At 40.8% G+C, this 14327-nt stretch overlaps 1 protein-coding gene across 3 annotated transcripts in view; it reads left to right on the plus strand.

Moving 5' to 3' along the window:
* Positions 1 to 13113, plus strand: part of LOC122553795 (peroxisomal N(1)-acetyl-spermine/spermidine oxidase-like) — a 68371-nt gene extending 55258 nt beyond the window's left edge. For all 3 annotated transcript variants that reach the window (XM_043698129.1, XM_043698130.1, XM_043698131.1), the window contains 4 exons: positions 578 to 830; positions 6809 to 6921; positions 7446 to 7609; positions 11485 to 13113. In XM_043698129.1, coding sequence (XP_043554064.1) covers positions 578 to 830; positions 6809 to 6921; positions 7446 to 7609; positions 11485 to 11607 — 653 coding nt within the window. In that variant the 3' untranslated portion in view covers positions 11608 to 13113. The remainder of the gene's footprint in view (positions 1 to 577; positions 831 to 6808; positions 6922 to 7445; positions 7610 to 11484) is intronic.
* Positions 13114 to 14327: the final 1214 nt, after the last annotated feature.

Raw genomic sequence — 14327 nt, forward strand, 5'->3', positions numbered from 1 at the left:
CAGCACCCATGGTGTGTGAGTGCAGGTGTGCGACACAGTGAATGACACAAAGTGCACGAATCTTTATTTAATTTCCACCACCAGGAAGATAGGAAAACACCTGGGTGGCCAGTGACAAACACTGCCCTTCACATCAAAGAACAGTGCTGTGTGATCAAAACAGTGAAGGGGAGGGTAGGGACTAAATCAAAATAGAGTTGGAGGGAGAAATGATGCACTCCACTCCCTGCGGCGCCCACCTCTCCCTGAACAACTCCAGGGTGTTGGTGGACACCGCGTGCTCCTTCTCCAAGGACACCCGGGCTCTAACGTAACCGCGGAAGAGGGGCAGGCAGTCGGCCCTAACGACCCCCTCCACGGCCCACTGCCTGGACTTTGTCTATTTATCCTATCCATGCCCATCATGTTATTGGTCCCTGTTTTTATCATGATTGAGTGTGAGCAAAATGTTAACAATAACAAACAACACAAGGAAATAATGTGCCGGTAGTAAAATGGTTAATTTAAGCAATAACGGAATAATTATGATAAAGGAATGATGTTTAAAGTGTCATTTATTTTCTATTCACATTCACAGGTTGTCTAAAGGCAAATAGCCAGTCATTGTTTCAGCCAAGCCTTCCCAAGAAGTATCAGCATGCTATTCAAAACATGGGCTTTGGTACAATGAATAAGATTTACCTGGAGTATGAGGCGCCATTTTGGGATGAAAATACAGACATAATTGGATTGGTTTGGGAGGATGAGACCCCATTGTCTGCCCAGAAACCCAACCTGGCTGAGTGGTGGAGACGTGTTCCAGTCATTTATGTGTTCAGGCCACCTGAAAGGTTCTAAAGAAAAATTCCCATCTGTACAGCTGCAGTACATGTTCTGCAGTAATGTCTTTGCATTTTTATCAGAAATTCAAAGTGTATGATACACCTACATTGAGCAGAATTATTGGTGAAATCAAAATGTTGTGAACTGTACCTCATAAGAGCTTAGAACAGAAGGGGACAGAATTCATGTTTAAGCCATAGAAAGGCCTAGTTATACTGGAGTAGTTCTGGTCATCACATTTTAGGATGGATATATTAGCCTTGAAGGAATGCAGTGTAGCTTTATCCAAAATGTATTTAGACCCTTATGGATTAAATTTCGAGGAGACCGTGCGCAGACCGTGTTTATATTCCCTGAATTTAGAGGGTTAGAGAGTCACTTGATTAAATCTTAGCAGGAATAGATATGATAGATCAGGAGAAGCTATTTCTTCTACATTGGGAGTATAAGACTTGGGTCAGAGTCAAAGTGAAAGGAGTAAATTTAGGGAACACTTCCTCATGTTAAGGATAGCAGATATTTGGAACCCTGTAGTTACAGAGCTTTGGGTCAGGAATAACATTTTAAAAACTTTCTAACAGTCATAGGTAAAATGGAAAAATTTCACCCAATCAATGTATTTCTTGGATTGCAAACTCGGTGAGTGAGGGGTATGAGAGGAATCTGTGGCAGAGATGTGAATGACAGACCACAACTTATCCGGTTCACTAATGTCCTTTAGGGAAGAATCCTGCTATCCTTACCTGGTCTGGACTACATGTAACTCCAGAACCACAGTTGACTCTTAACAGCCCTCTGGGATGGACAAAACGTATTGGCCTCATCCTGTGAATGAATAATAAAATAAACTTCAGGATTTCCACGTTCAGCTGTATTCCTGCTATATCCTGAAGGGACAGACAGATTTAGAGATGCAATCTTAGGGGCAACATGGTGACTCAGTGGTTAACACTGTTGCCTCACAGCACCAGGGACATGGGTTCGATTCTGGCCTTGGGCAACTGTCTGTGTAGAGTTTGCACTTCCAAACGGACCAAATCATCCACCGACATTTCCGCCACCTCCAAACGGACCAAATCATCTGCCGACATTTCCGCCATTTCCAAACGGACCCCCACCACCAGGAACATATTTCCCTCCCCACCCCTATCCACTTTCCACAAATGGAGCTCTGGTCAGGTCCACGCCCCCCTACAGCCCACCCTCCCGTCCTGGCACCTTCCCCTGCCACCGCACGTATTGCAAAACCTGCGCCCACACCTCCTCCCTCACTTCCATCCAAAGTCCTAAAGGAGTCTTCCACATCCATCAAAGTTTTACCTGCACATCCACCAATATCATTTATTGTATCCGTTCCTCCCAATGCGGTCTCCTCTACATTGGAGAGACTGGACGCCTCCTAGCAGAGCGCTTTAGGGAACATCTCCAGGACACCCGCACCAATCAATCCCACCGCCCTGTGGCCCAACATTTCAACTCCCCCTCCCACTCTGCCAAGGACATGGAGGTTCTGGGCCTTCTTCACCGCTGCTCCCTCACCATCCGATGCCTGGAGGAAGAACGCCTCATCTTCCATCTGGGAAAACTTCAACCCCACGCCATCAATGTGGACTTCAACTGTTTCCTCATTTCCCCTTACCCCACCTCACCCCAGCTCCAAACTTCCAGCTCAGCACCGTCCCCATGACTTTCCTACCTGCCTATCTTCTTTTCCACCTATTCGGTCCGCCCTCCTCCCTGGCCTATCACCTTCATCCCCTCCCCCACTCACTTATTGTACTCTATGCGACTTTCTCCCTACCCCCACCCTCCTCTCATTTATCTCTCCACCCTTCAGGTGCTCTGCCTGTATTTCTGATGAAGGGCTTTTGCCCGAAACGTCGATTTTACTGCTCCTCGGATGCTGCCTGAACTGCTGTGCTTTTCCAGCACCTCTAATCCAGAACCTGGTTTCCAGCATCTGCAGTCATTGTTTTTACCTACATTCTCCCTGTGTCTGTGTAGGTTTCTTCTCACAGTCCAAAGATATACAGGTCAGGTGAATTAGCCATTCTAAATTGCCATAGTGTTAGGGGTAAATGTAGGGTGGGGGGGGTGTTGCTGTTCAGAGGGTTGGTGTGGACTTGTTGGGCCAAATGGCCTGTTTCCACACTGTAGATAATCTAATCTAATGACAGCAAATGCTGACAGTTCTCTATCAAAAGCATTGCAAACTATTGCTTCATGTATCATTGGCAAATTTTTGAAAGTTTGGGTTTTTCACAATTCTATGTTGTTGATGAGAATGCAACATTTATAATGTCAGAGATAAGCAATTCTTTTCACAAAAATTATGATAATAATGTTTAACAGTAACTTATTTTCTAAATTTATTTATTCATGGGGTGATGACTTAGTTGGCAAGTCCAGTATTTATTGCCCATCATGAGGTGGCCTTGAGAAGATGACGATTGAACTAACTTCTTGATTCTTTGCAGTCTGTCATTTTTAAATGATGCCAAGGCTTGGTAAGACTTAAGAGTTAACCCTATTGCTGGGGTTTTGAAATGGCATATAGGTCAGACTGGCTAGGAACAGGTTAATTTCTGCAACATAAGAGAGTAAACTATTTTTAATGACAATACTGCAATTTTGAGGTTAGTGCAACATTGTTACTATTACAGACACAAACAATTTTTTATTTCACATGTATTTAATTAACTAAATTTAAATTCTCTGACTGCTGATCTCACCACTCTGGGTTACTAATCCAGCAACAAAACCGTGTAAACAGTAATCTTAACATTTGGATAAATATTTTTTCTGTTTTGATTTGTCAATGAGTTAGGAAAAAGAATTTTAAATGTGATTAGACACTGCTTTTAAAGGTTTATTTTGTAAGTAAAGGTTAAGGATGTATAATCAAAATATGCCTTTTAATTCCCTGTTCCTATTCAGAAGAGTCAACTATCTATATCAAAGTTGCAACCACAAGAAGGTTTCTGGCAACAATCTGTCTTAATGTGTAAAAGCTGCCCATTTCTGTCAAGTAAAATGGCGGCATGTAGCATCGAATATTTGAGGGGACATGACATCAACCTTCACTGCCACCATAATTGTATTGGACAATACCCTCATTCCCGAAGTACTAGTGACTTGTTTACTCTGCGCTAATCGATTATTTGGAGCATTGAAAGAAATAACAAAATAAGTATGGAGTCCTTAGAGTTTATCTTTGTTGTTCAATCCCTAGCTCAGAATATTCTGCCTCTCCTGATGTTTGAATGGATGACCACATATAAAGGTTATAGTACCAGCAGGGGGAGCAAGAGGCAAAGGAAAATTGAAAATGAGTACTCAGGCATTCTGCAGAAATTTATAATGGTAGACTTCACGGTTACAACTCTTGACCTCCTTTCTCATTGACAGCTAATATTCTATTTTTACCTCACCATCCTCTCCAAAATCCTTCATCAATTGTTGTTTCACAAATTTGTAATACATTAATACATTTGAATCTCTCCATTAAGCCTTCTACCACTGCCACACAACCCAAACAACCTTAATCCTTGGAGAAAGGCAAAGTTATCCACTTTTAGGCAAACCCATAGATATGGAGATTTTTTGAAGTAGTGCAAAGTTGGGAAGCGTTGAACTTTGAAGCTACTAATAATCTTAAGGACCAGCGGAATGTTGCTGAACAACGAAACCTCGAAGTGCATGTTCATAGTTCCTTGAAAGCGGAGTAACAGGAGAATAGGATGTTGAAGAAGGCATTTAGTACGCTTGCTTTTTTGGGCAGTGCAATGAAAATAGGAGTTGGGAGGTGATGTTGTGGCTGTGCAGGACATTGGTTAGGTCATCTTTGGAACATTTTGTGCAATTCTGGGCTCCCTCCTACAGGAAGGATGTTGTGAAACTTGAAAGGGTTCAGAAAAGATTTACAAGGATGTTGTCAGGGTTGGAGGATTTGAGCTATAGGGAGAGGCTGAACAGGCTGGGGCTGTTTTCCCTGGAGCACTGGAGGTTGAGGGGTGACATTATAGAGGTTTGTAATCATGAGGGGCATGGATAGGATAAATAGACAAGGTCTTTTTCCTGGAAAGGGGGAGTCCAGAACTAGAGGGCATAGGTTTAGGGTGAGTGGAGAAAGATTTAAAAGGGACCTAAGGGCAATGTTTTCATGCAGAGGGTGGGGCATGTATGGAATGAGCTGCCAGAGGAAATGGTGGAGGCTGGTGCAATTACAGCATTTAAAAAGCATCTGGATGGGTATATGAATAGGAAGTATTTAGAGGGGTATGGGCCAAGTGCTGGATAATTGGACTAAATTAATTTAGGATATCTGGTTGATATGGACAATTTGGACTGAAAGGTCTATTTCCATGCTGTATATCTCAATGACTCTATAACTCTGTGGTATGTTGCCCTTTACTAAGAGAGGACTTTTATGTAGGAGCAGAGATGTCTTACTGCAATTATGTACAGTCTTGGTGAGACCATGCAGTATTATGTACAGTTTTGATCTCCATACTTAAGGAAATACATACTTCCCATAGAGAGGTTGCAATAAAGACTCACCACAATACTTCTTGGGAAGGAGGAATTGTCCTGTGAGCAAAGTTTAAATTGACTGAGCCTGTATTCCATGGACTTTAGAGGAATGTGAAGTAATCTCATTCAAACAAAGAAAATCCTTACCGGGATGAACAGGGTAGATGCAGGTAAAGCCTTTCCCCTCTACCATTTCCTTCTCTTGCTTTGGAACCCTCCTTAAGGCAGTATTCCTGTCATCATTCCTGGTATCCCACCTGTGATCATCTTCCTAATTTTTCCTAATTACATTTGCACTAAGTGTCCTTGGGATATTTTCCCTTAAATCCCCAATATAAATGTTGCAATTTTGTAGGGAATCTATCTACTGTACAATTAATTGTATCACAAATTACATGCCATCTCTAATCTTAAATTTAGAAGGATTACTCACAATCAATATTGCATAAAACATTCTCATTGAGTTTCATTGAAAGCTTTGTTGGTATCTGTGCCATTTTGTACGATCCTGGCCTACACAAACCAGAGAAATGTTGAATACTGAGTCAGCTTGGAATCAAGCTTTAGATTAGATTAGATTACTTATAGTGCTGGGTTTTTGGGTGGGGTGTGGGTTTTGCAGGTTGCACTACAACTGGTCCCAGAATCTATGATTTGTGAGGAAGAAGGAAATCAGTCAGGCCTGCTGCTTTTATTTGCTGTCTAGTGCACTCCACTTCTGACTTTGCAAGACTTGCATGTGATGGCCTCCATTATAAAATAGCTCATGATGCTAAATATCTAGGCTTATCAGGGAGGTGATGGCCTTGTGGCGTTATCACTGGACTATTAATCCAGAGACTCCAGTAATGTCCTGGAGACTAGCATTCAAATCCCGCCAAGGCAGAATTCAATGAAGAAAGTATCTGGAATTAAGACTCTAATGGTGACCATGAATCCATTTTGAAATGTTGGAAAAACCCGGTCAGGTTCACGAATGCCCTTTAGGGAAAGAAGTTGCCATCTTTACCTGGTCTGACCTACATGTGACTTCAGACCCACAGCAATGTGATTGACTCTTAAATTAGGGATGGACAATAAATGCTGGCCTAATCAGTGACACTCTCACCCCATGAATGAGTAATACTAATGAAGGACATTGAATCATGTCAGCAAGTGAGAGCATCCAATAGAGGACACAATGGAAAAAATGTTGTATAAATTATATATTGCATTTTTAAATTTGACCAGCTTGTCATCTCACCAAAGATTCTCATGCTCAATTTCTAACTGAGTTTATTGTTTCTGAAAGATAAAAGGAGTTTTCTGATTCAGTACGCACCTAGATGCTGCATTAAAAGAACAAAGCTATTCGGCAACACAGAAAACACAGACCGAAAGTGCTTATCACAAAATTTTATCCTATTATTTAACAAAATTGCTGTTGACCAAAGTCTGACTTTTTGTTCCAAAGGTTTGGTCATGTCCTTGTGGGAACAATCTCCGGAAAAGAGGCAGAGTTTGTGGAATCCCTGAGTCCTGAGGAAATAGCGTCAAATTTCACCAAACTTTTCAGACAATTTACTGGTATGAATTTGGAACTTTGAGGAATCTATTTATTTATGGGATAGAACTATCAGAATAAACAGATTGGATGGGCTCACGGTCAACTAACTTTTATAAACCAACATGTATGATAATAATTCTCAATCGAAGCTTCACCAATGTCCAATCTTGACATTAAATTAGAAAAATGTCAGCAGGTGTCAAACATTTCTAATGGGGCTTCTTTGTCTCATTGCACTTTCACTTAACCCATTGTCTCTTTTGTCACTCAACCACTCCTGCCCTCCATCCTATTATAGATCTTCCCTTTTGTACTTAATCAGCTCCATGCTTTCATTCCGATGTTCCATTTGGTTAATAGTTGTCCACCTCTAACATTTCCCAATTCTGTTGAAAGATGAACTCTGTTTAGATGGTGCCAGTCTGTTGCCAGCACTTTTTGCCTTTATGGCATAAATGCAGTATCTGGAATATGATTTTGGCAGTAATTATTTGGGCATTTTTTTTGTGAGGTCTACTTTAACTACCATTGTAATATTTCCTAGGGAGACCTTCACTGCCTGCACCAAAAAATGCTTTTGTGACAAAGTGGTTCAGTAACCCTTACACTCGGGGTTCCTACTCCCACATATCCATCGATTCAACTGGAGACATGATTGACACACTGGCTGAACCCTTACCACAGGCAAAAGAGGGAACTTCTTCTCCGGTAAGTCTCACTGTTTAACAGTCTGACATGAAGATTGATGTATCATTCTTAGAATTCTAAATAACCAAACAGTTTACTCATATTAGTAAGGTGTACTTCTATCTCCCTCCAGCCTTCTTTAAGTTTTAGACCAGGAGCAGGAGTACACTTTCTGGGCCTCCAATACTCGACACAAGTGGCTATTCTTGTGGGCGGCACGGTGGCACAGTGGTTAGCACTGCTGCCTCGCAGCGCCAGAGACCCGGGTTCAATTCCCGACTCAGGCGACTGACTGTGTGGAGTTTGCACGTTCTCCCCGTGTCTGCGTGGGTTTCCTCCGGGGGCTCCGGTTTCCTCCCACAGTCACAAAGATGTGCAAGTCAGGTGAATTGGCCATGCTAAATTGCCCGTAGTGTTAGGTAAAGGGGTAAATGTAGGGGTATGGGTGGGTTACGCTTCGGCGGGTCGGTGTGGACTTGTTGGGCCGAAGGGCCTGTTTCCACACTGTAAGTAATCTAATCTAATCTAATCTTTCTTAATATCTAAGACATAGCAGAAAATCAATGTAAACCAATCAACTGAGCCCAGTCTTATTCTAACTCAGTGTTCACACATGTGTATTATATGGAACAGGAGTCACAGAATAGGAAACACAAGAGAGAATCCCGTTCAGCTGGTCTGCTCACAGATCTCTAACCTGCAGTGTAAAGATTCAATGTTAATATATAATAGGATAGTCTACATCATTAATGATGTAAATTCACAAGTATCAGAACTATTGAGGGGTGGTTCTATGTCAAGCCTTGCATAAGTATAATTAAAAGCCAATTTTCAATGAAACCTTATGTTTACCAACAGCGAAAATACCACACTCACTATCACACACAATTGCAAACATAAATAGATAGTGATAGCGGATAATGGAGACTATAGAAATACATCACAGTAATGCTGGCCTCTGGATTCTTTACAGAATGTAGGAAATGTAGGCAGGGTTATGTTCATCAACAATTCATGGTTTCTAAGAGAAATAAATTATGAATAGTGGAGCAAAGAGAGGGCATGAAAAAAACACTGGAGACTAAGATTAGCGAAAATACCAAAATATTCTTTAAGTGTATTAAGGGGAAAAGTGTAATCAGGGAAAGAGTATGCCCAATAGGGACCAAAGGAGCAATCTGTGTGTTGAGCCAGAGGACATTACTTGAGTGTTAAATAAATAATTCACATCTGTCTTCACTTTGGGAACTGAGGATGTAGGCACACAATTCAGGAAGAGGGACTGTGAGTTTCTTGAGCAATTTGGCATAGGAAATGGCAAGGTATTGGAAGTGTTGGCAGTCTTAAAGTTGAACCAATCACCAGCTCCAGATGACTTGTAACCCAGGCTGCTGTGAGAGATGAGAGAGGACATTATAGGGGCTCCAAACCAAATTTTTGATTCTTCCCTGGACACAGCGAAGGACAGCCAATGTGGTTCTACTTTTCAAGAAGGGTGGTAGAGAGAAGCCAAGGAATTATATACCCATGAACCCATGAAATAGTGGTGGGGAAACTATTGGAAAAAACTCTAAAGGAGGGAATTGATATCTACTTGGAGTGGCAAGGTTTGAACAGGGATAGTCAGCATGGCTTTGTTAGAAGGAGGTCATGCCTAATAATTTTGAGTTAACTTTTCAAGGAGGTAATCAGTTGTGTAGATGAGGGTAGTAAAATTGATGTAGGTTATATGGATTTCACAAAGCCTTTGATAAGGTCCCACATGGGAGACTGATAAAAAGGTTAAAAGCATATAGGATCCAGGGTAATTGGGCAAGCTGGATTGGCATAGCAGTAAGAAACAGAGGGTAGCGATAGAAGATTGTTTATATGACTGGAGGTCAGTGTGCAATGAGATACAATAGGGATCTGTGCTGGGTCCCTTTAGTATGAGGAAGTCCAAAATTAGAAGACATAGGTTTAAGGTGAGAGGGGAAAGATTTAAAAGGGACCTGAGGGATAACTTTTTCATGCAGAGGTTGGTGCATGTATGGAATGAACTGCCAGAGGAAGTGATGGTGGCTGGTACAATTACAACATTTAAAAGGCATCTGGGTGGGTATATGAATAGGAGGGGTTTGGAGGGATATAGACCAAATGCTGGCAAATGGGGCTAGGTCAGATTGGAATGTCTGGTCGGTGTGGATGAGTTGGACCGAAGGGTCTGTTCCTGTGTTGTATGACTCTGTGACTCCTCATACGTAAGCAATATAGATGAGAATGTGGGTAGATGATAAGTAAGGTTATAGATGGCATGAAAATTAGCCAGGTGTTTAATAGTCTTAGGTTGTAGGAAGATATAGATGGGTTGGTCAGTGGGCAGATGAGTGGCAGATAGAATTTAATCCTTAAAAGTGTAAAATGATGCACTTTAGAAGAAGACAAGGGAGTACTCAATGAATGACGGAGCATTAGAAAGCTCAGAGGAACAGAAAGATCTTGTGGTGCTCATCTGTGAAGGCAAGACTAGTTAATAGAGTAGTTCAGACAGCTTACAGGACACTTGGCTTTATCAGTAATGGCGTAGACAATAAGAACAGGGAAGTTATGTTGGAGTTGTTCAAAACTTAAGTTAGGCCATGACTGGAGAACTAGGTGCACTTTGGGTCACCACACTATAGGAAGGATATGATTATGCTAGAAGGAGTACAGAGGATGTTCACCAAGGTGTTGTCATGGTGGGAGCGGTTTAGTTATGAAGAAAGGCAGGATAAGGTCAGGTTGTTTTCTTCAGAACAATAAAAGCTGGAGGGGACCTCATTAAGGTCCATAAGACAAAGTGGGGGGACAGAGTGGATAGAAACCAACAGTTCCCCTTAATTTAGGGGTCGATAACAAGGAGGCACAATTTAAAGGTGAAAGGCAAGAGGTTTATAGGGGACCTGAGGCATTTATTTTCACCCAGAAAGTGCTGGGAATCTGAAATGCATAACCTGGAAGAGTAGTTGAGGAGAGAAACCTGACAACCTTTAGGAAGTACTTTGATGAGCGCTTTAAGTGTCACAACATTGAAGGATATGGGCCATGTGCTGGAAAGTGGGATTAGTAGATTTAGTGTAGATTTTAATGGTGCAGACTCGATGGGTTGAAGAGCCTCTTTGGTAGTGTATGATTCTATGAATCATAGCAGTTTTTGTAGTGATTGTGCTCCCAGAATGTTAATGATGGGAAATGCCATTGCATTGACGCAGTAGTGATAAAGGAATGTATCCAAGTCAGGATCATATATGGCTTAGATGGTCTCTTGCAGTTGATGGTCTTCAATTCATTTAATGCAAAGTAAAGACTTAAACTTAATGGTTTTTTTTGCTAGGTTTAATAACTTTCTGAACATCCAATGAATATTTTCTCTGTCATAATGTTCAAAGCTTCTGTAAAATGCTGCATGTATATCCAGGGATAATCTTACCAACTAAATACATTTAGCTGTTATAGATGTATGTAAGCACAGTGTAGATGTGAATGCGATTCTCTCTAACCTACTCCTGAAGGCTCCTGGTTGTTGTTCTTCAATAGGATGTCATGCACAAGTAGTTGTTATTCATATTACAAATATTGGTCACAGCTGTATTGATAATGAAAATAACTTAGTAATATCCAAAATAAACACAAAGTACTGTAAATGCTGAAAATCTGAAACAAAAACAGACTGCTGGAGGCTACAAATGAGATATGTTAGCTGAAGATGTGGTATTGAGGCCTCTATTAAACAATTAGACTGATCGCTTGTTGCATGGTAAATGGAAAATATTGCACTCACTCCAATATTGTCATCCCTCATGCTGATGAATCTACGTTATACAAATCATGAAAAATGCTTAGCTGTTGCAACTTAAATCATGTCCCTCTGATTCTAGACGATGCAGATTTTATTTGCTGGTGAAGCAACACATCGGAGCTACCACAGCACCAGCCATGGAGCACTGCTGTCGGGCTGGAGGGAGGCTGATCGACTGATCAATCACTACTCCACCAAATGAATTTCTAAAACGGATGGAGAACTGAAATTTGGAATACTTGCTACTTTTCCAATTCTTTGATTGCTGTCATTTTTTCAAGCAAACCCCTTTAATAAGAAAACAGTCAATTGCATACAAGATATTAGATCTTTTCGCAAATTGTTAGATTTTAAAATATTTTCAGTACAATGATATTTTAAACTAAATCATATCAAATTCATCAATCTCCTTTATATATGATTGTTCCGGTGAACTTAATGATAATAAATCTAAGTAGGAATTTGACCATATAGTTCAGACTGATTTCCGTGAGGAAAAAAAACCTTCTACTCAAAGAGTGATGGATATCAGAAATAATCTTTCAAATCAGTTGCAGGAAGGACAAAAAAAAAGATCAACTGCAAATGTGATGCTCTGATGGAGAAGTTAGTGGACTTGAAAAATCATCTATTGTAAATCCAAAGTTTTCTCTTGTCTCTCTCAGCCCATCATTCTTCTTACTTACATTTATGTAGAGAATTGATTTTGTTCTCGGACAGCCCTTGGCTCTCCCTAATGTTTTAAATATCTATACACGTAGGCAGGGCAGTGTGCGTAACATTTCATGACCAACTGATTGCAACTGTGACAGCCTACTTACTTAATATTTGAAGTTACAAAAGCATTTCATTCAGAAATTAAAATAATAGTTCTAGGCTGCCTTAGTTAAATGCAACCAAATAGAACAAATATTTTAAATATTGTGCTGCAGTGAATTGGAAATAACTAAATTCCCTGTTGAGATTCTGATATGTGTGCAGTGAATATGCCTGCATTTATAAACAGTCTAAAGAAAGAACCATTAGCTTCCACAGAAAACTTAAGGCATCCAACACACTCCACTCTCACCATACTCTTCCTCTTCACCAAGATTTCAGGCATGGTTTCTGAGAAGAATTTGAATAATGGCTCTTAATCTTTCTAAAGATAAAGAAAATTGCTGTTTCATTGATCTATTTCTAAGGTGTATCTGGTTTCTGCGCGTTGGTGAATGTTATCCAGAATTTGAGTTCGATTAGACAGAAACCTCTTCTACCAATGGATCATTGGAAAAACCTTCAAGCCTACAGACAACAAGTGCAAAACTCTTGCCAGAGATACAAAATCAAATTAACTTAAGAATTTGATTAGTGCTTAGTTGAAGAAATCCAAAATAAAATCATTATAAATTGCCAAATATGTCACCTCAAATCTCTCTACTCTCTGAACCCTGCTTTTTTACTCACTTACTATCGTTGTTAAAATGCTAAACGTTAGTAATACACAATGAACAGACATGTTTATGTAAGAATCCTTCTTTTTGAAAACTGCTCTTTCATTCTCACTCTCCTCATTCTTATACATTCATGGGATGTGTGTATCACTGGCTAAGGCATTTATTGCCCAAATCTAATTGCCCTCGAGGGATGGCAGCAAAGTGCTATGTTCCTTGGGGTGCAGGTACATCTACAGTACTGTTAGGGTGATACAAAGTTAAAAATCATACAACACCAGGTTATAGAGTCATAGAGATGCACAGCATGGAAACAGACCCTTCGGTCCAACCCATCCATGCTGACCAGCTATCCCAACCCAATCTAGTTCCACCTACCAGCATCCAGCCCATATCCCTCCAAACCCTTCCTATTCATATACCCATCCAAATGCCTATTAAATGTTGCAATTGTACCAGCCTCCACCACTTCCTCTGGCAGCTCATTCCATACCCATACCACCCTCTGCGTGAAAAAGTTGCCCCTTAAGTCTCTTTTAAATCTTTCCCCTCTCACCTAAACCTATGCCCTCTAGTTCTGGACTCACTTTGTCTATTTATCCTATCCATGCCCTTCATGATTTTATAAACCTCTACAAAGTCACCCCTCAGCCTCCAACACTCCAGGGAAAAGAGCCCCAGCATGTTCAGCCTCTCCCTATAGCTCAAATCCTCCAACCCTGGCAACATCCTTGTAAATCTTTTCGGAACCCTTTCAAGTTTCATAACATCTTTCTGATAGGAAGGAGACCAGAATTGCACGCAATATTCCAACAGTGGTCTAACCAATGTCCCGTACAGCTGCAATATGGTTTCCCAACTCCTGTACTCAATACACTGACTAATAAAGCATACCAAATGCCTTCTTCGCTATCCTATCTAGCTGCAACTCCACTTTCAAGGAGCTATGAACCTGCACTCCAAGGTCTCTTTGTTCAGCTGGGTCTCTGGTTTCCTCTCATAGTCCAAAGATGTGCAAATTAGGTGGATTGTCTATGCTAATAGTCCAACAGGTTTAATTAGAAGCACTAGCTTTCGGAGCGCTGCTCCTTCATCAGGTGTTGTAGAGTACACAATTGTAAGACACCGAATTTATCGCAAAAGTTTACACTGCAAGTTAACTGAAATTATATATTGAAAAATACCTTGATTGTTTGTTAAGTCTCTCATCTGTTAGAATGACCATGTTAGTTTCACTTCTTTCATATGTAAATCACAAACCTTTTTTGAAAAGTTAACATTCTCAGGTTAACTTTAACCACCTGAAGGTTTATTTGGAAGCACTCTGAAAGCTCGTGCTTCCAAATAAACCTGTTGGAATTTAACCTGGTGTTGTGTGATTTTTTAACTTGGTACACCCCTGTCCAACACCGGCATCTCTAAATCATGGCTAGGGTGATAGTTCCAGGACTTTGACCCTGTGATGGAACAGCGACACAGTTCCAAATCA

This window comes from Chiloscyllium plagiosum, chromosome 10 (genome assembly GCF_004010195.1).
Source record: "Chiloscyllium plagiosum isolate BGI_BamShark_2017 chromosome 10, ASM401019v2, whole genome shotgun sequence".
Taxonomy (NCBI): Eukaryota; Metazoa; Chordata; class Chondrichthyes; order Orectolobiformes; family Hemiscylliidae; genus Chiloscyllium; species Chiloscyllium plagiosum.